Genomic DNA, 16872 nt, shown 5'->3' with positions numbered 1-16872 from the left:
CCGTGATCTGAAATCACACAAAAAGAAATTAATTGTGGTCATGAACTAATAATTAGTATTTTCAATTTTCGAAGTAAGATAACTATATCAAGTGGGGTATCATATGAAAGGTCTTGACCTGTGCATTCTAAGACAGATCTCTATTTATTTTTATGCATCATAGTTTTTGAATTATCGTGCTAAATGTCGAAAAAATACGACTCTAGTAAGAAACTCTCGGTGCGCGAGCCTGACTCGCACTTGGCCGGTTTTTATTTAGTTTAGAGGTAGTGTGATTGAGAAATTAATCACATTATGTATTAATTATTATTGTTATTACCTATTAACGTTTCTCTCTGGTACAGTCTTATTCGTAACTTTTTCTACCCCAGCTTTGTTTACCCCTTTGTCCATTACCCCAGTCTTGTTTACACATTTTTCTCCTATCACAGTTTTTAGCTCCTCCTTAAAAGTTCCAGTGATCTTTGCCAAGGGATTCTCAGTCTTATTCAACGTTTTTTTGGTGTCATTAAAGTTGACATTTGAATAAACGTGCTGGATTTCAGGTTTTTCGTAGTTGGCGTAGATGATATTGGGTGATTTGGTTTTAGGCTGGTTCTTCGGGACGTCGTAAGTCCCGTTTTGGTTGTTCAATGATTTTGTAAACGGTTTGCCGTCCATTGCAACTGAAAAAGAAAAAATAATGCTAAGCATTGTTTATAGCTGTGATAGCCTAGTGGTAATGACGTCCACCTTCTAATCGGAGGTCGGGGTAACCTCTAAATTTTCAGAGTTATGTGCATTTTAAGTAATTAAATAAAGCATCGTGAGGAAACCTGCATGCCTAAGAGTTCTCCATAATGTTCTCAAAGGTGTGTGAAGTCTACCAATCAGCACATGGCCAGCGTGGTAGACTATGGCCAAAACCATTCTCACTCTGAGGGGAGACCCGTGCTCTGTAGTGAGCCGGCGATGGGTTGATCGTGATGATGATTGTTTAAATGAAGCCATCGCTGGCTGCCAGCCTCACTGGCTTGATATTGACCTTGTGTAAACAGTTTTTCAAGCCATAGAGAATAGAGCACTCATCTAATTTTCAAGCCAGTAGGACTGGCAACTGGCACCAGCGCACTGGCTGCGTATTAAGCATAATTTAAGATTTTTAAATATAATGCTGGCCTTGTATAAGTCCTGTAAATTGCTATAGCGCTGGAACCATTCCCCATTAACATCGAAATGACGTCATTTTGACGTCAGCCGAAATAAAAATATACCATCAGCTCGAAACTTCAGTCTAGTGCTGACGTCATCACTAAATGCCAGCCACGCGCATTAGCAATTTGCGGGATTTGTACAGGGGAAAAATTAAAACAAAAGGAGCGTTTAGTAAAAGTACTGCTTGGAGATTTTCAACAGATCAACTACAATCCGATATGGTCTAGTGGCTAGGATACCTGGCTCTCACCCAGGAGGCTCGGGTTCGATTCCCGGTATCGGAATAGCTTTTTCTTTTTTTTGCATTTATTCATGTTAGTATTTGATATTTTATATTTTTTACTTCTAGTATTTTCCAAAATAAAATAAAAATTAAATATCTAAACACGGCAAAACGGCATCTTTCAGAACTCCACCGAATTAAAAAAAACAGACATGGTGTTAACTCTTTTGCTTACCAGAGTATCGTTTGGTAAGATTCCGTTTGATCTGGCGCATCTTGCGCTGGGCAGCGTTGGCGATCTTCGTCAGCGTGTAGGGACCCCCAGCGTTGGGCGGGTTGGGCAGCCGCGACGCTGGCAACGCGGGCGGCGACTGCGGCTGTAGGGTCTGCAATAGCATATCATATCAAATTTTTCAAATTCAGTCCCCGGATTGTGTAAGAAAAACGCATGATCGTGGTAATCGTAATCAGCAGGAAATTCTGCCATCATTGATTGGTTGAATTCGCTGTTCACATTTTTCACAGCCAATGAGGAAGTTTCAAGGCGAACGTTCCATAAAATTTTCATAGATAGCGCTGTTTACTGCACCCACTAAAAACGAAAAATAATTTTCGAGCGAAGGTATACGCTATAATAATTTGTACGTAAAACATTCTGCACAACAACAACGTCAATAAAACATACGGACAGACTGGTTGAAAACTGCAGAGACACCCTGGCCCAATACCGGGTGGTTTTACGCTAGGTAGAGCATGCTGGAATAGTTAGCAACGAAAATGCTGACATTCTGGCTAAATCATATAGATATAGGTATTATTTTTCGTTTTTAGTGGGTGCATACACAGCGCCATCTATGAAAATTTTATGGAACGTTCGCTTTGAAACTTCCTCATTGAGATTACGATATGTAATGAATGATACTAACCTTATCATGTTCTTCGGAGTCGCTATCGCTATCGAAGGAGTCGAAGTCATCTTCCAGAGGTATGGGAGGCGTGGGCGGTAGCGGCAGCTGTGGCGCTGCTGGCTCTAAGGACTCGTAGAAGTGACCCGAGTCGCTACTGTCGCATTCTGAAACGAAAAGACAAGTTATGTTAACTTCTTCTCAACGAAGATTTGTGTGGTATTTGTATCTTGGTGAATTATAGCCCTGATAGCCTAGTGGTTAATACGTCCGCCTCCTAATCGGAAGGTCGGAGGTTCCCGGGTTTTATAAGATTACTTCCGAATGTTAATGGATACTTTTTTTACGAAAATTAGTCAAGTTCATCATGGTGACTAATATCACAGTTTTACGTGTGCTAATTTTTTTATTCCGAAAGGTGCAAGTTAGCCCTTGACTGCAATCTCACCTGATAGTAAGTGATGATGCAGTCTAAGATGATAGCGGGCTAACCTGGAAGGGGTATGGCAGTTTTTATTAAACCCACCACCATCGGCATCGTACCGGAACGCTAAATCGCTTGGCGGCACGGCTTTGCCGGTAGGGTGGTAACTAGCCACGGCCGAAGCCTCCCACCAGATTCGCTAATATTCGCCTTTTCCCTCCAACTAAGCATTAAGCTTGGGCTGGGAATAGGTACCACAATAGCGAAAAGGGTGGGGTCAACCCCTACCAGCGACCTTTCGGATCCCATTTTGCTCCTTTAACGGTTGAGGTCTGTGGTTGTGGCTCTCAACTAGAGACAACTAGAGTAACTATAAATTGATGTCTGTGGTTTTTGTCAAGCTCAAAATATAGCTGTATATTTATATTATGTATATTTTATAGTTAGTTATGTAAAGATTTATGTAAGGATTTATTTATAGTTAGGTGTATTATGTATGGTTATGGGAAACCATAAAATCCTAACTAATAAGAAAAAAAAATCAGAACAAATATGACGAAACTTGGTCCACTGTTGGCACATAAATGCTCACAAATGACCAATGTAGGTAATCGTTTAACTTTACACGCCAGTACAAGGAGAGGCTATTGTGGAGTTGGAAGTCATGTTGCGAAAATCCGCCAGACGTGCGTGATGGAGGTTGCCTCACGTAACGGCGAGTTATGTAAGAGGCTACTGCAAGACTGCGCATGGACTTACCCGACAGAGCCTTGACATTTTGGCACTGCATTTTAGGACAGCTAGGTTTTGAACCCATCGATGGAATAAATTAGTAAGTATCTATAGAAGGGCCATTTCAAACAGAAATCGGTTTCTTAAATTAGTATGACAAATGGTACTGATTCTGAGCACAACCTAATTTTAGAGTAAGTATTCGCATCCTCTTCTTACTAATGTAATATGAAAAGGACAGACGCAGTTTGACAGTTTTAAATTTTATTTTTAAATGGTAAGCCTACTGTTTAAATTTTAGGCACAATACAAATTTAAGCAGTAGGTTCGCGACTGCGCGCTATAATCACGGATTTTAATATTTAAAAATTAAATTTAAAACTGTCAAACTGTGTCTGTCCTTTTCATATTACAAGAGCATGCGAATACTCTAAAATTAGATTGTGCTCAGAATCACTACCATTGGGGCCGATTTTCTTGTACACAATCTCTGAACTAAACGAAATTAACAGGTCTAAATCTAGTGCTATCCTTTTTCGCAAGCAACACTATGAAAGGATAGCACTAGATTTAGACGTGTCATTTTAGTTTAGTTTAGAAATTGTGTACAACGGAATTAGTCACACTGGATATCAAGTAGTAAGCTTACGAGTTGTAGCACACAACAATTATTTCTTCAAATACTACGATCTCTATCATACATTTCAAAATGCGACTAGCTTTGTGATTTTACCAAAACGAGAGAAAATCGTATATTTTGATCAACGGAAAGTCGTGATAAAAATAATCTTTTGGGAAATAAAACAAAGGCAATTGCGTTTTTCCAGTAGGAAAGTATCATTTTACAGACGAGTGAGTAAGCTTAAACAAATGAAAAAAATAATTATTAAAAAATAAACAACATCATATTAATTGCATTAATTTCATAACAAAGTGCATAACCAATAATGACACCTACTGAACTGGTTAGTGTTAGAAGATAATAAAATTAATTAAAATCTAAGTGGAAGTGCGATCAATTTGGCAATTTTACTGAGTTGAATCATTATTCGACAAAATGGAGATTTTGAGTGTAATAGCTACGAGTATGAAACGATCATTAGATGGCTTTTTAATGTACTTGCTTGATTTGATATAAATAAGTAATTATTCAGTACATAAAAACTGTTAGGTTCTTCATAAAATTCTTTACAATTTATTCAAATAAACTTTTACAAGTACTTTCGAATAGTCGGATGCATCTACCACTGGTTCGGAATGCCTTTCCTACCGAGAAGAACCAGCAAGAAACTCGGCGGTTGCTCTTTATACGGCGTACTATATACGCGTACGAGTATAGTTTACATACAAGTGTAAGCAAGCAAGCAAGTGATATTTTAATTGCATACAACGCACACGGCTCCAAAAAGTTACAGGTGCTTTCCCGGGAATGAACCTTCGACCTCCCGAATAGGAGGCGGATGTCTTAACCACTAGGCTATCACGGCTTTTACATAAACAAAATATTATTATAACGTAATGCTTGTACAGATTTGTAAGGATATCTTAAAAGTCGCGATCAAAAGATTTTGTAATATGAAGTATCATCATTATAATGGGAATAAAGCCTATTTTGGATCCGGCTGTGACCATAATGGCACTGGCCATACTCAAAATCTTGTCTTAATGTACTCTATAGTCTGATTTTTACTTTCTTCTTATGCAATGAAAATTATATAAGGGCAACAGTTTTGGGCTTAAGAACGTACCTTGTAGATCCCTAACTTAACTAATACATTTTACTCATTTTATGACTTAATAGTCTGCAATTACAATTAAAGCAGCTGTTTTCTAATTATGCTTCAAGTATCGATCCAAGTGAAAGTAATTTTCCTAGCCATTAGACTAAAACCCACGTTAGACAGTACGAGTTCGTAACTAGTAGATAACATTAGTACATATTGACGAGTATTAAATCTAGTTTTGCTATACTTTTTCTTCATATAAAGAAAGATGTCCTGAACCTTGTTTGGTTTATCAAAGAAGAAACAAAACTAAAGACTTTGAATAGATTCGGACACAATTAGACACGAAAGGATACAAATGAGTCTTTCTTAAATAGGAGAAGCAAAGGCTTGAGAAACAATAAAAATGATTGAACCGAAATAAAATTTGAATAGAAACATTATAGTATAACTAGATGATGCCTGCAATCGTCTGCGTGGATTTAGGTTTTTAAAAAATCCCGTGGGAACTCTTTAATTTTCCGGAATAAAAAGTAGCCTCTGTTTTTCACCGGGATGTATGCTAACTCTGTACCAAATTTCATCAAAATTTGTTGAGCTTTTGGGTCGTGAAAAGTTAGCAGACAGACAGACAGACACACTTTCGCATTTATAATATTAGTATGGATATGGATGGATATAAGATACAATTAAGACCTAGGAACAAATCTAAGATATTATGTATGATTTTCTTAAACAAAGGCTGTTAGCAAGAAACGAGGTCAATAAATATCACTTTCTGCACCTAAATTATTAAGTAAAGATAAAAATAAGCACATTAAATCCTTAAACATAGAGATCAAAGTAATGAAATCAATGCATACCAATAAATGCAACGAGATCCTGTATTTCGAATTCGCCATCACGTAAAACTGTTCTCACGCTCAGCCACCAAGTCTGCTCGAGCACGTCGATGAACTTCACTTTATCCTCAACGGTCTTACGAACTCTCTTAGATGTTTCGTCGTTCTCGCTGTAGAACGTGCACTTTGCGCTTGTATTTATGTAAACCTTTGACGGTGACGTCACAGACACTAAAAGAACGGTCAAGGTGATTTAGACGTTGATTCCGCTTTGGTAAATATATAAATTGAGCGAGAAATTGAACATGATCGCGGCATTCGACTTGGTTCAAATTGTGAAGGGATTACAGCCAATTATTTTAAAGCAAAATCTTGTGAACAATCTATTTCGAAGATGTAAATGAAAGGCGGGTCATAGACATCGTATTAGAATGTCGTTTGCCACAAAATTGTTCAAACAAAGACAACTTTAGTTTCAATTAGCACGTGTGGTTTGCAAGTGAAATCGAAATGGGCATGGGCATATTTTACTAGTTGTCACAATAACTGAGTCACTTGGGACTCGATACCGGTCTCGCGTCATGTTTGCCGTATATGTTTATGCTAATGAATTATATCCATAAAGCGGATCGAAAAGTCTATAGCACCTTGATCGCCACAATTCCTTCGAAAAGTCCGCGGCCTCGTCGCACCAACACCGCCGTTCAGCGGGGGTCTGTCCGATACCATTTTTCAACATTTTCTCACTACATCACTATTCACTTCACTGTAAACTAATGCACTTGCGCCTCTATCTGTGGAAATCGTCAGTATTGTATCCCTCGTTACAAGATCTTATTCAAAAGACATGTCCGAATGGTTCGCAATGATTTCAGATACTACTCGATGTAGGGAAAAAATTATATGAGACACCGGCAGCTGTTGTCCGTTTCAGGGTCAACCAGTGCCGGTCGACTTCAGATCGTGAGCTGATTTTTTTCATTTTAGTATTTTACTGTGTTATTAAAAACTTAACATATTATTGTGTTTTAGTAATGTGGACTTTAAGATCACTATCAGTTCAATTTTATCATTTTTATGATGGTTTTGTGTTGAACTTGTTCTAAAGTTCTCATCGCTAAACCTTGTATTAAGATTAGCCCAATCTTAATAACGTTAAGTTTCAGATTACTATGGTTTCGCAACGTGATACATGTTGCTACGCTCCACTTAATTCAAGTTAAAAAATACACTCTATATACTCTATTTACCTACATAATCATAATAGCTCACGTTGCGAATAAAAGCTTTGTTCTTTACTGGTTCTAAGTATTGCAAAATGTGTCCTTTACGAATAGGTAAACAGTGCTATATTAAATACACTTTTATTAGCATTGATAAGTTCTTTATTTCTTTTGTCATATTTGAGTTCATCAGGATTAATATTTTCTTTGATAAATTCAATTGTAGTAATTGGAATAGCATTACAAACATTTATATCAACTGGAAACATACGTTTGAATCTTGTTTGAATGTGTCGGAGCCGGTTATACTACCAAAACAGCATTGTCTAAATTGACGGGAGTTACGAAATCACATAGCTATGTTATCCGTCTGTATTCAGTGTTTACCGCTACATATTCGTGTTATGGCGATGTTTGCAATCAGAGCATTGAATTGCAGCACAATGGGGCTGGCGAGTTTCGTTCAGGAACTGGTAAACCAATTGCTTGCTGTTTTTCAGTTCTGTAATACGACAATTTATCTTCCAAATCTTTGATTTATGTCTTGTTACAATAGTTTAATCAGGATTTACGTCTATGTTGATTTATTTGATTGAAATTAGCTGTTTTGTATTACTGAACTGTTCAATCATCAAATCTTTGATTTTTTGACAAGATCAAGAATCAAGAAATGATGATTTTAGTTAAAACAAATGAAGCTTGGCAACTAAAGATTTAACTCATAATCTAAATGGTGAATTAATTGCATTGCACGGTATTGGAATGCCGTTTAGTTGCCCTAAACTAGCGGCACGCTATGATGGCCGGTTTGACGTTTGTCCGCTCATGAAGTTCCGTATTAATTGATAACGACTTTGAAGGAAATAATTGTATTACTTTATTGACGATAGTGATGTGCAGAGATTCATAAATTTTATCGAATGTAGTTTTAGGTTTAGGACTCAAAATTTATTTATTAACAAGTGTAGAAAAATCAGTTTGCACCATTTAAGGGGTGAATGTACTTGTGAATATGAACAATTTTCACTATGTGGACAAACCTCTGAAATCGCAAAAAAATATCAATAAATTTTTAAAAATGGAATCTAATACGATCGTCACATAGGATCGCTGGCTAGCACAACTACTACCTCCGGCAAACTCGCGTCAATGCTCAATGCAAAACAAAGCAGTTTCGAATTGACGTTGCTTCGAAAAGTATAAACTGTCAGTGCAATGCGATTGTGATATAGTTTTGACCTGGCTTTGGATTTCAAATATTGATACTGCATTACTGTTGACCCTTGCTCGTTAATTTGGACTCTGTTCAAGCCCTTTGTTGTGGATTTCGTCGATATGACCGAACGTACGCAGAGAACTGTTCTAAATAGTCAGACACGTGAGTTCCTAATACGCCTTCGTAACTATTTCGATCGTGAAGCTCAAAATGGAGGGCCAATTTTACCTATAACGTCAGTGGTTGAACGCGTAGCTGATGCGCTTAATATTGGACAACGAACTGTTAGACGGATAACTAAAAAAAAATATGGCGAGACTGGCACAGAAGAAAATAAACTTCACACACCAAAAAAGAGAAAACGAGCAAAACCAGTCGTAGGCATCGATAGCTTTGATGCCGATGCTATCCGAAGACATGTTTACGGCTACTATTTACAGAAGGAGTATCCAACAAGAAAAAAGTTGGTGCATTCACTGAAGGAAGCTGGATTATTCTTCGGTGGGGAAAGTTCTTTAACGAAGATTTTGAAGACCATTGGATTTCGATACAAAAAATGTAACAAACGCAAAATATTGATGGAAAGATTTGATATAGCGATGGCAAGGTATACTTTTTTACGGCAAGTGAAAGAAATCAAAAATTGGCAAAATGTTGTGTTCTTGGATGAAACATGGCTTAATGCTAACCATACTGTAGGCCGTTCTTGGAACGATGACACAGCAGCATCTACTTCCAAAGTTCCTGTAGGAAAAGGATCGCGACTTATAATTTGTCACGCCGGAACCATCAACGGGTTTGTCGAAGGTTCTCTCATGGCTTTTGCGTCAAAAACCACTGGAGACTATCATGAAGACATGAATGGAGAAAAGTTTACTGAATGGTTTACCTCAATGTTGTGTAGCCTCCCTGAACCATCTATTATAATTATGGACAACGCCCCATACCACTCGATGCAAATTGACAAGCCACCTGCCCAATCCCAAAAGAAAGCTGATATCGTCGCATGGCTTCGTAAAAATGGCGTAGATGCAAACATGAATATGTTAAAAGCGGAATTAGTACGTCTTTTAAAAGAAAACAAACCAACCAAGATCCGATACGTCATTGACGAAATAGCATTAGAACATGGGCACAGAGTTATACGGTTACCGCCTTACCATTGTGAGTATAATGCGATTGAGTTGGTGTGGGCTCAAATTAAGGGATATGCTGCAAGACACAATACAGAACCCCCATTTACCACAAAAAAAATGCTAAAATTATTAGAAGAAGCTTGTGAACATGTGACTAAAGGAGACTGGGAAAAGGTTGTGAATAGAACTGTTAAATTAATAAGGGAAGATTATGAAAGAGATGTGAAAATAGATAATATTATAGAAAACGAACATATAATTATTAATGTATGTGATGATAGCAGTGACGACAGTGAAAATAGTAGTATGGACGAATCTGATTAATTATGGCCTTTTGTGGCACCTTTTTCGGTATCTTTTGTATTCATATGTTTCTTGTGTGCATATAAAGTATGTATATTCATTTTCGTTCAAATATTCAGTTCGTTCAAATAAATTAAATAAACATATACATTTTTGTTTTATTAAACCTATTTAATCAGGTACAAAAACAAAACTTAATTGTTTTTTGTTCGAGAATAAATTGACATTCCACATCACTATTGTAATGTGTCAAACCGGCCATCATAGCGTGCCGCTAGTGTAAATATTGGAACTTGTAATGTTTCCAATGTGGCCAATTGTGTTGCTGATTTCGTAGGTCAAAACTTTGAATAAGAACTTTGTTTCATCATTGAAATATTCAGATGCTTAGCTAAATGAGATATATCTCATTCGGTATGCTAGTCAAACACAAATTGTCCTACTATTTAATCAGTATTAACGGTTCTGGTGTAACTTGGAACTTAATGTATATTTATCTGTGATGGAAAGTCCCTATGCTATAGTAAGTTATAGTATGTAGTTGTCTAGGTGCACCTTATCTATAATGGCATATGTTTGTACTTGTCATGCCTAGTCTCTACATCGTCATTAAAAAGATTGCATACCTATCGGTAAGCTTCGAAAATTTTTTTTAGATAACCTATCACTAAAAATACTTTTAGAAGTTTTTAGAAGAATACGATATCATGAAGCAAACTTTTTGAACTTTATAACTTAGATCAGATAAATTTTCTTTCTAAGACCTTGCCGGTTGTTACCTGAGTCTGTATATTATTTTTAATTCATATTGGATAGATAGGCTCATCGTTAAGTTTTGATTTAAATTTCACTGCACATATTTTATTTCTAGTAATTAATTTCGGGTTCTATGAAACCAATTGTCTCAAATTGCACGATGTTCTGGGATCATTATTATTTCGATCTCGATATGTATCTAGCGTTCGACACGCAATGCACTTTCTAAGTGGCAGCGATGGAAAATGCAGACAATACTCGCTTTGTTCCACTATTGACTATACTCAGTATAGCATACAGTAGCATGAGATCATTGAAATTACCCTGGTTTGTTTGTGCACCGGGTAGAAAACAATTATTATCAACAATCTCAAGAATGAAAACATTTTTTTCTGTCTTAGCATATTTTTCTCGGTATTTAACCACGCATTTTTTAGGAAAGCAAATTTTCTTAAACTTCTTAAAAAATAATGAGGTACAATTTACTTTTAATCCATTTAAAAACTAAAGTCATTAAATAAATGTACCGTCTCTAAATACTTCATTTATGCTCTGTTTATTTAATTGATATTAATATAAGTATAAAATGTTGGTCAAAAGCCTTTGTCTGTGCGAATTGAATTGCAAAATTTTGTTACGAGTCATGTTAGATGATTAATTTCTTTTTTGTTTGAAATCTAAATGTGAGTTCTTTTAAATAGTCATAACTATTTGATTCGAGGTTATCCTTACACCGTTACAAATTCAAAAGGTATTTTACTTTATTCGTGTTTGTTTCACGAAAATGTGATATCACTTTATCAGACAAGGATCTGCATGTAATTTATACGCTCTTATAGTATTTATAAACAAACCAAGATCTTTAAGAAATATTCCGTAATGCAATTCCATCGTTCCAGCCAGTTGGAGGCTAGTGGGTTGAGACGGATTTCCGGATGCGTATCAATCCAGCCTAGATATTTGTTAGCTGTTCTCCTTGTTTTTTCCTTTTTAGAAGTTTCGAAAGATTTTAGATCTTCAAATTTTTTGGTCAAATGATTTACCAAAAGTAGGATACATTCAAAGAATTCAAAGATTTTGCAAGAAATACAAGAACCAGCATAGTTTGTTACTGCTAAATATTATGGTTCAATCCAGATACGAACTAGACCAAAAAAATTAGGACTGATGATGCTAAAAATTTAGATTCTAAAAATTATATGTTTTTAACCATATATTATCTACTCGAATTCATTTTGAATGGATCCTTTACATGATTTGTATTTTTTTTTGAAGTAAAGTCTGTTCGCCTCGATTCTTTCTAATTTATTTATGTAATTTGTTTTTCCTTCTGTTAGTCATTTCGTCGTGATTTCGATGTAATAGCTTAATTATGTATAATTTTGGCTTTCATGTGAATCAAATCGTTTGTGAAAGTTTTAAAATATTGTTACATCTTTTAGATAAGACTATGAATAAATCTTTGTTACAAGTCGAATGGAATGCATGTACCTATCCTATAAATCCGGTTGTGCAAGTTATGATTATAACATGTGATGTAATGGTTTTAAGCTGTTATAATATCCTCAGACCGATGTCTTAAAAATTAAGTTCACTGATCAATATTCATTGATTACCTATATAAAGTTATTTTTTTAATGTAAGGGCGAGTAATAACGAGGATGTAACTAACTTGACAATATTGTTGAAATAGAATAGGTATCAAATGAAAAATAAATGTATAAAGTTAAGATTATACAAGTATTTAATTAATAGATTAATTATACTAAGTAATCGTTTAATTGAAGGTTGAACGTGCCAAAAGGAAGACCTTGGAAAAACTCTACCAAGTGGTGTACTTACAAAAGAATTGAGTATGGAAAGGACTGAGTGAAATGTAGAAAATTGTAGAGGCAGCCAAATTCTACAAAAATATTTCGTGGAGATAAGTATTAGATTTTTTTAATAGACCTCTTATGAAATAAGGAGTTCAGAACACTAAAATATTTGAGCCATCTAAAAAACTGTTTGAATCTGTGGTTTAAATCGTCTTCAAACAGGTAGATAAGTACGATTTTGACTGATGTCATATAATGTGGATTGAATAAAAAGAATATAACTTAGATTAGGCACTAGCTTTAGATTCTCAAATGTTAAAATTACAGATTTTGAATCAGCAATCTTGTTAGAATTAGGTAATTATAGTTAATACAAACATATATGTTGAATATCCAGTTTTTATCGAAAATCATAAATATTATAATTTATAATGATGTCCAATTGGAAAAACACAATTTAGAAATCAAAATATTACGAAATCAAATGATATGATCTAATGAATGATACTTAACCAAAAATGCAAAAGCTGATGAATACATAATTTAATGACCGGCATTGTCTAAATTTGGCATTCACACTTCGAAGCTAAACAACATAATCTTGGCCTTAAGCCTAAATAAGCGATTAACTACATTCTAATTTAATTTCGTGTTCTTATTAACGAAGGAGTTCAAGATAAGTAGAATGAGGCAAGAGTAAACATAACTTTAATAGACCGAAACGGAGCGTGACGAGGTAAAGCGTAATTTTGCGATAAACGTTGATAAGAGCATTTTGGATAAAGGCAAAATACATTGCATTTTACTTCTCAGAGGTAAAGTTAACCGCAAGTTTGTAAATAGTAGTAATGCAACGTTATTCCACGATTCTCAAATTTCTTAACACGGATCTACGAACGAGCGGAACCAGTTTTTTAACGGTCTGTAGGAAACGAAACAAATACTGACGTTTTCTACAAATAAGCACACACAATAAATCCAAAATCTACGTGAGATTTACGATTACACTAGTTGTTAAGCACTTTCACTGTTAAAACGCGCGGCGCGTCCGTCGATCGCGCGTTCAGAGGGCGAACTCGCGCGCACTCCCCTCTCCCTTCCAGCGAGCGTAGGCTGCGGTCGCCGGCTGCGCGGGCGCACCTGAGTAACCATTTACTTAGCACCCCCTATCTACAGACGGGACCGACTTGCTACTTCAACATACCATGTTTCAAGCTGATTAATCGTACGAATATTATTCCTACTAATATTATAAATGCAAAAGTGTATAATTTGTTTGTTCGTTTATCTTTCAATCACGTTGCAACGGAGCAACGGATCGATGTGATTTTTTTGCATGGATATAGTTATAGACGGACACTTGGAGAGTCACATAAGCTACTTTATATCCCGGATTTTCAAACACGATAAAATTTAATTGGCGGCTGCTCAGTAACATTTTCGCCAACTGGAGCTTCTAAAAGAGGCTTGGTCGTATTAGCTAAGGTGGCGTAGTTATTTCTCAATATCGGGACAGACAAGAACAATTTCATCGCCCGTAATCACTCTATTGGTACCTAATCTACATCGCTCCCAAAACGGGGCGCAAAATGTTGGCGTCTGCCTGCAGCTACAGAATATAATAGTAAACCCTTCAATGGATTAAAAATGAGTGTTAAAAGAGCTCAGTGGCTATCATTCAGTATTGAACACTGAGTTAGTAAGAACCAGTAAAAACTAAGCAATTATCTACCTACTAATTTGGTAGGAAGTTGGAAACGAAGTCGGTTTAGTGTGTAGAGACTTAGCAACTTGGTCTTGTTTCATATTAGCGAGTATGCATGGACAAATGGCATTTGGCTACGTCATCTTAACCGCCGTGTTTGGTATCTTGAATTATAACTTGAGATTATTTTAACAGATACCTAAAGGCTATAATTTTAATATTATGCTCAACGATATCATTGTTTGCTTTGTTGTGATCCCAGAAATATAATACAGGTAATTTGATTTACAAATCTCCAAGGATTTACATACTCATAACTTAACTGCTACTTATTATTTGGTTTCCAGTTTTTGAAATTTTTATTTATATCAGTCAGTAAAAATCATTTTTTATTTTGGAGTCACCCAATACGAAACCTGAGTTTTATCTTGTTACAAAAAAAAATGGTAAAATCTTCCTTCTTCTTCTTCCTTACCTTATCCCACGCTATATTGGGTCGTCGGCACATGTCTTCTTCTTTCACTCACTCACTCACTTTTGTCATCCGTCAACGTATTATCCACCCTTTTTACTTTTCAAGAGGGGTAAAATCTCCTAATATTTATTAATGTGAAAGTTTGGATGTTTGTCCTTCACGCCACAATGCCTGCAACAATTTTGGAATTGAGATCCTGAATTAACAGGCTACTTTTCCACGGATTTTTTAAATATCTACTAAATCCACGCGAATGAAAACGCAAGCGTCATCTAGCGTAGAAATAATTTACAACATTGATGAATGATTTTTTAAAAGATTTTGAAAAGAAATAACATGGACGATGGATGATCTTAAAACAACAGAAATCGAAAGTAGGTACATTGGATTTGGTTACGCAGCCCTCATTTCGTTAAGTAGAATCGAAGCTGAAAATGATATCGAAGTAGAACCACATTTTAGCGAACTGGTTTATGACGGTTAACACAATCTAGGACAATGTATCTTACGGGGCAATAAATCGTGCTTTCGACAATCGACACGGTTGAAACGTCTTTAGTGAAACAATCGTAGAAACAGTCTTGCTTCAAGCTAAGTCTCCAGCTGTTAACATTCTTGATATCCTTTAGTAAGCTCTATTTGTGTAGAGATGATTGAAAATGTCATGATAAAAATATTATTGGATCTTAAAATGAGCTCGGCATCGAGCAGCGTCTATCCTCTACTGTACGGGCTCGTATTCTCATTTTCTTTGGTCTCAAATCTAGAAGCGATAAGGTCTCCATTGAACGTCTAGTAGTTCAAGGAAGAGTAAGTGGTGGATCTCACATGAGATGGAAAGACCAAGTGAGGGCTGCGATGGACGTCCCCTTACATGAGTGCAGCAGCTATCAGAGACGAATGAAGTGGAGATGCATTGTTAGCGCATCACAGCACTGTAGTAACGACTACGACCGTTTTATCAAGAGCGTAGCGACAAAGAAGAAGTAAACTATGAAGGCTTATGCTTATTATTTATACGTAGGTATTTAAGAAATTAAATCTCACATGCTTTAACGGTGAAGGAAAACATCGCGAGAAAACCTGAATGCCTAAGAGTATTCCATAATGTTATCGAAGGTGTGTGTGAAGTCTGTCAATCCGCATTTGGCCAGCGGATGAATTATGAGATAAACCTTTGTCATACAAAGAGAGAAGACCCGTTCTTAGTAGTGGGATATGACGATGATGATATGTCACGGAATTTCTTAAACCCTGTCCTTTTTAATACGAGTAGGTACTATACCTAGGCAAGGATTAGAAAATTACTATAAAACAGAACATTTAAAAAAAGGTGAAAAGAAAACTCAGGGAATCGTAATCAACAAAACTGACAGTCATCAGATAGAGGTTTTGTTAAGTAACAAGTTTCTTGACTGCACACCGCACAAATTGGACCATTCAACGTTACAATAGAAATGGCCTACGAGTCAATATGATTCATAACTGAGATTTATCTGTTTAGAAATTGGCAAGTTTTTCTATGTTTCTCCTTTCTTTGTTGGTCTGAAAAGTCTAGGTCTTGCGCAATCACTAATGTTGCTATTAGTCTCAATAATCGTAAAAGCAAAAACTTTAAGAAGCTTATGACATAACTGAAAAGTGGAGCAGGTAAATTGTATTGATCTCACGTTTTGTTTCATTGTGTTAAGCTGCTGAGCTGATTTAGTGCATCGTAATTCGTAATGCATGAAACGTATGGAGGTAACGTTACTAACGAGGTATATAAACGTGATTTGGGATGGTTTCAATTGAGTCATCATAATCATGATCAACCGATCGCCGGCTCACTGCAGAGCACGGGTCTCCTCTCAGAGTCAGAAGGGTTTGGCCATAGTCATGGCCAAAACCCATGGTGAAAACCCTTCTCACGCTGGCCATGTGCAGAATGGATGGTGCGTGGAATTGTGTTTTTAAAAATCCCGCGGGAACTCTTTGATTTTCCGGGATAAAAAGTAGCCTATGTCACTCTCCAGGTCTTTATCTATACCTATGCAAAAAATCGTGTCAATGCGTGCATCGTTGCGACGTGATTGAAGGACAAGCCAACCAACCAACAAACAAACACAATTTCGCATTTATAATAAGGATACTGATCAATTAAACACGCTAATCAGTCAACGTCGGATTTTCAATGTAAATATTTTATCTAACATCT

General features: G+C 36.2%; 2 protein-coding genes and 1 non-coding gene across 3 annotated transcripts in view; 2 read left to right on the top strand and 1 right to left on the bottom strand.

Annotated features, from left to right (window-relative positions):
- The window catches only part of Exn (Ephexin), a 122103-nt gene that overhangs the window by 37216 nt on the left and 68015 nt on the right, over positions 1-16872 (bottom strand). Inside the window, exons 5-7 of the mRNA XM_069509459.1 lie at positions 2344-2489; positions 1653-1803; positions 320-665 (exon numbers count right to left, since the gene is read on the bottom strand). Coding sequence (XP_069365560.1) covers positions 320-665; positions 1653-1803; positions 2344-2489 — 643 coding nt within the window. The remainder of the gene's footprint in view (positions 1-319; positions 666-1652; positions 1804-2343; positions 2490-16872) is intronic.
- loj (logjam) overlaps positions 1-16872 on the top strand; it is a 66546-nt gene that overhangs the window by 43347 nt on the left and 6327 nt on the right. The gene's annotated exons all lie outside the window — the stretch shown is intronic.
- On the top strand, positions 1407-1478 carry TRNAE-CUC (transfer RNA glutamic acid (anticodon CUC)). Its single transcript has one exon. It is a non-coding gene; the product is annotated as a tRNA-Glu (tRNA).

Source organism: Maniola hyperantus, chromosome 3 (assembly GCF_902806685.2).
Source record: "Maniola hyperantus chromosome 3, iAphHyp1.2, whole genome shotgun sequence".
In the NCBI taxonomy this organism is placed as follows: domain Eukaryota; kingdom Metazoa; phylum Arthropoda; class Insecta; order Lepidoptera; family Nymphalidae; genus Maniola; species Maniola hyperantus.
This window is presented reverse-complemented; position numbering and strand designations above follow the sequence as displayed.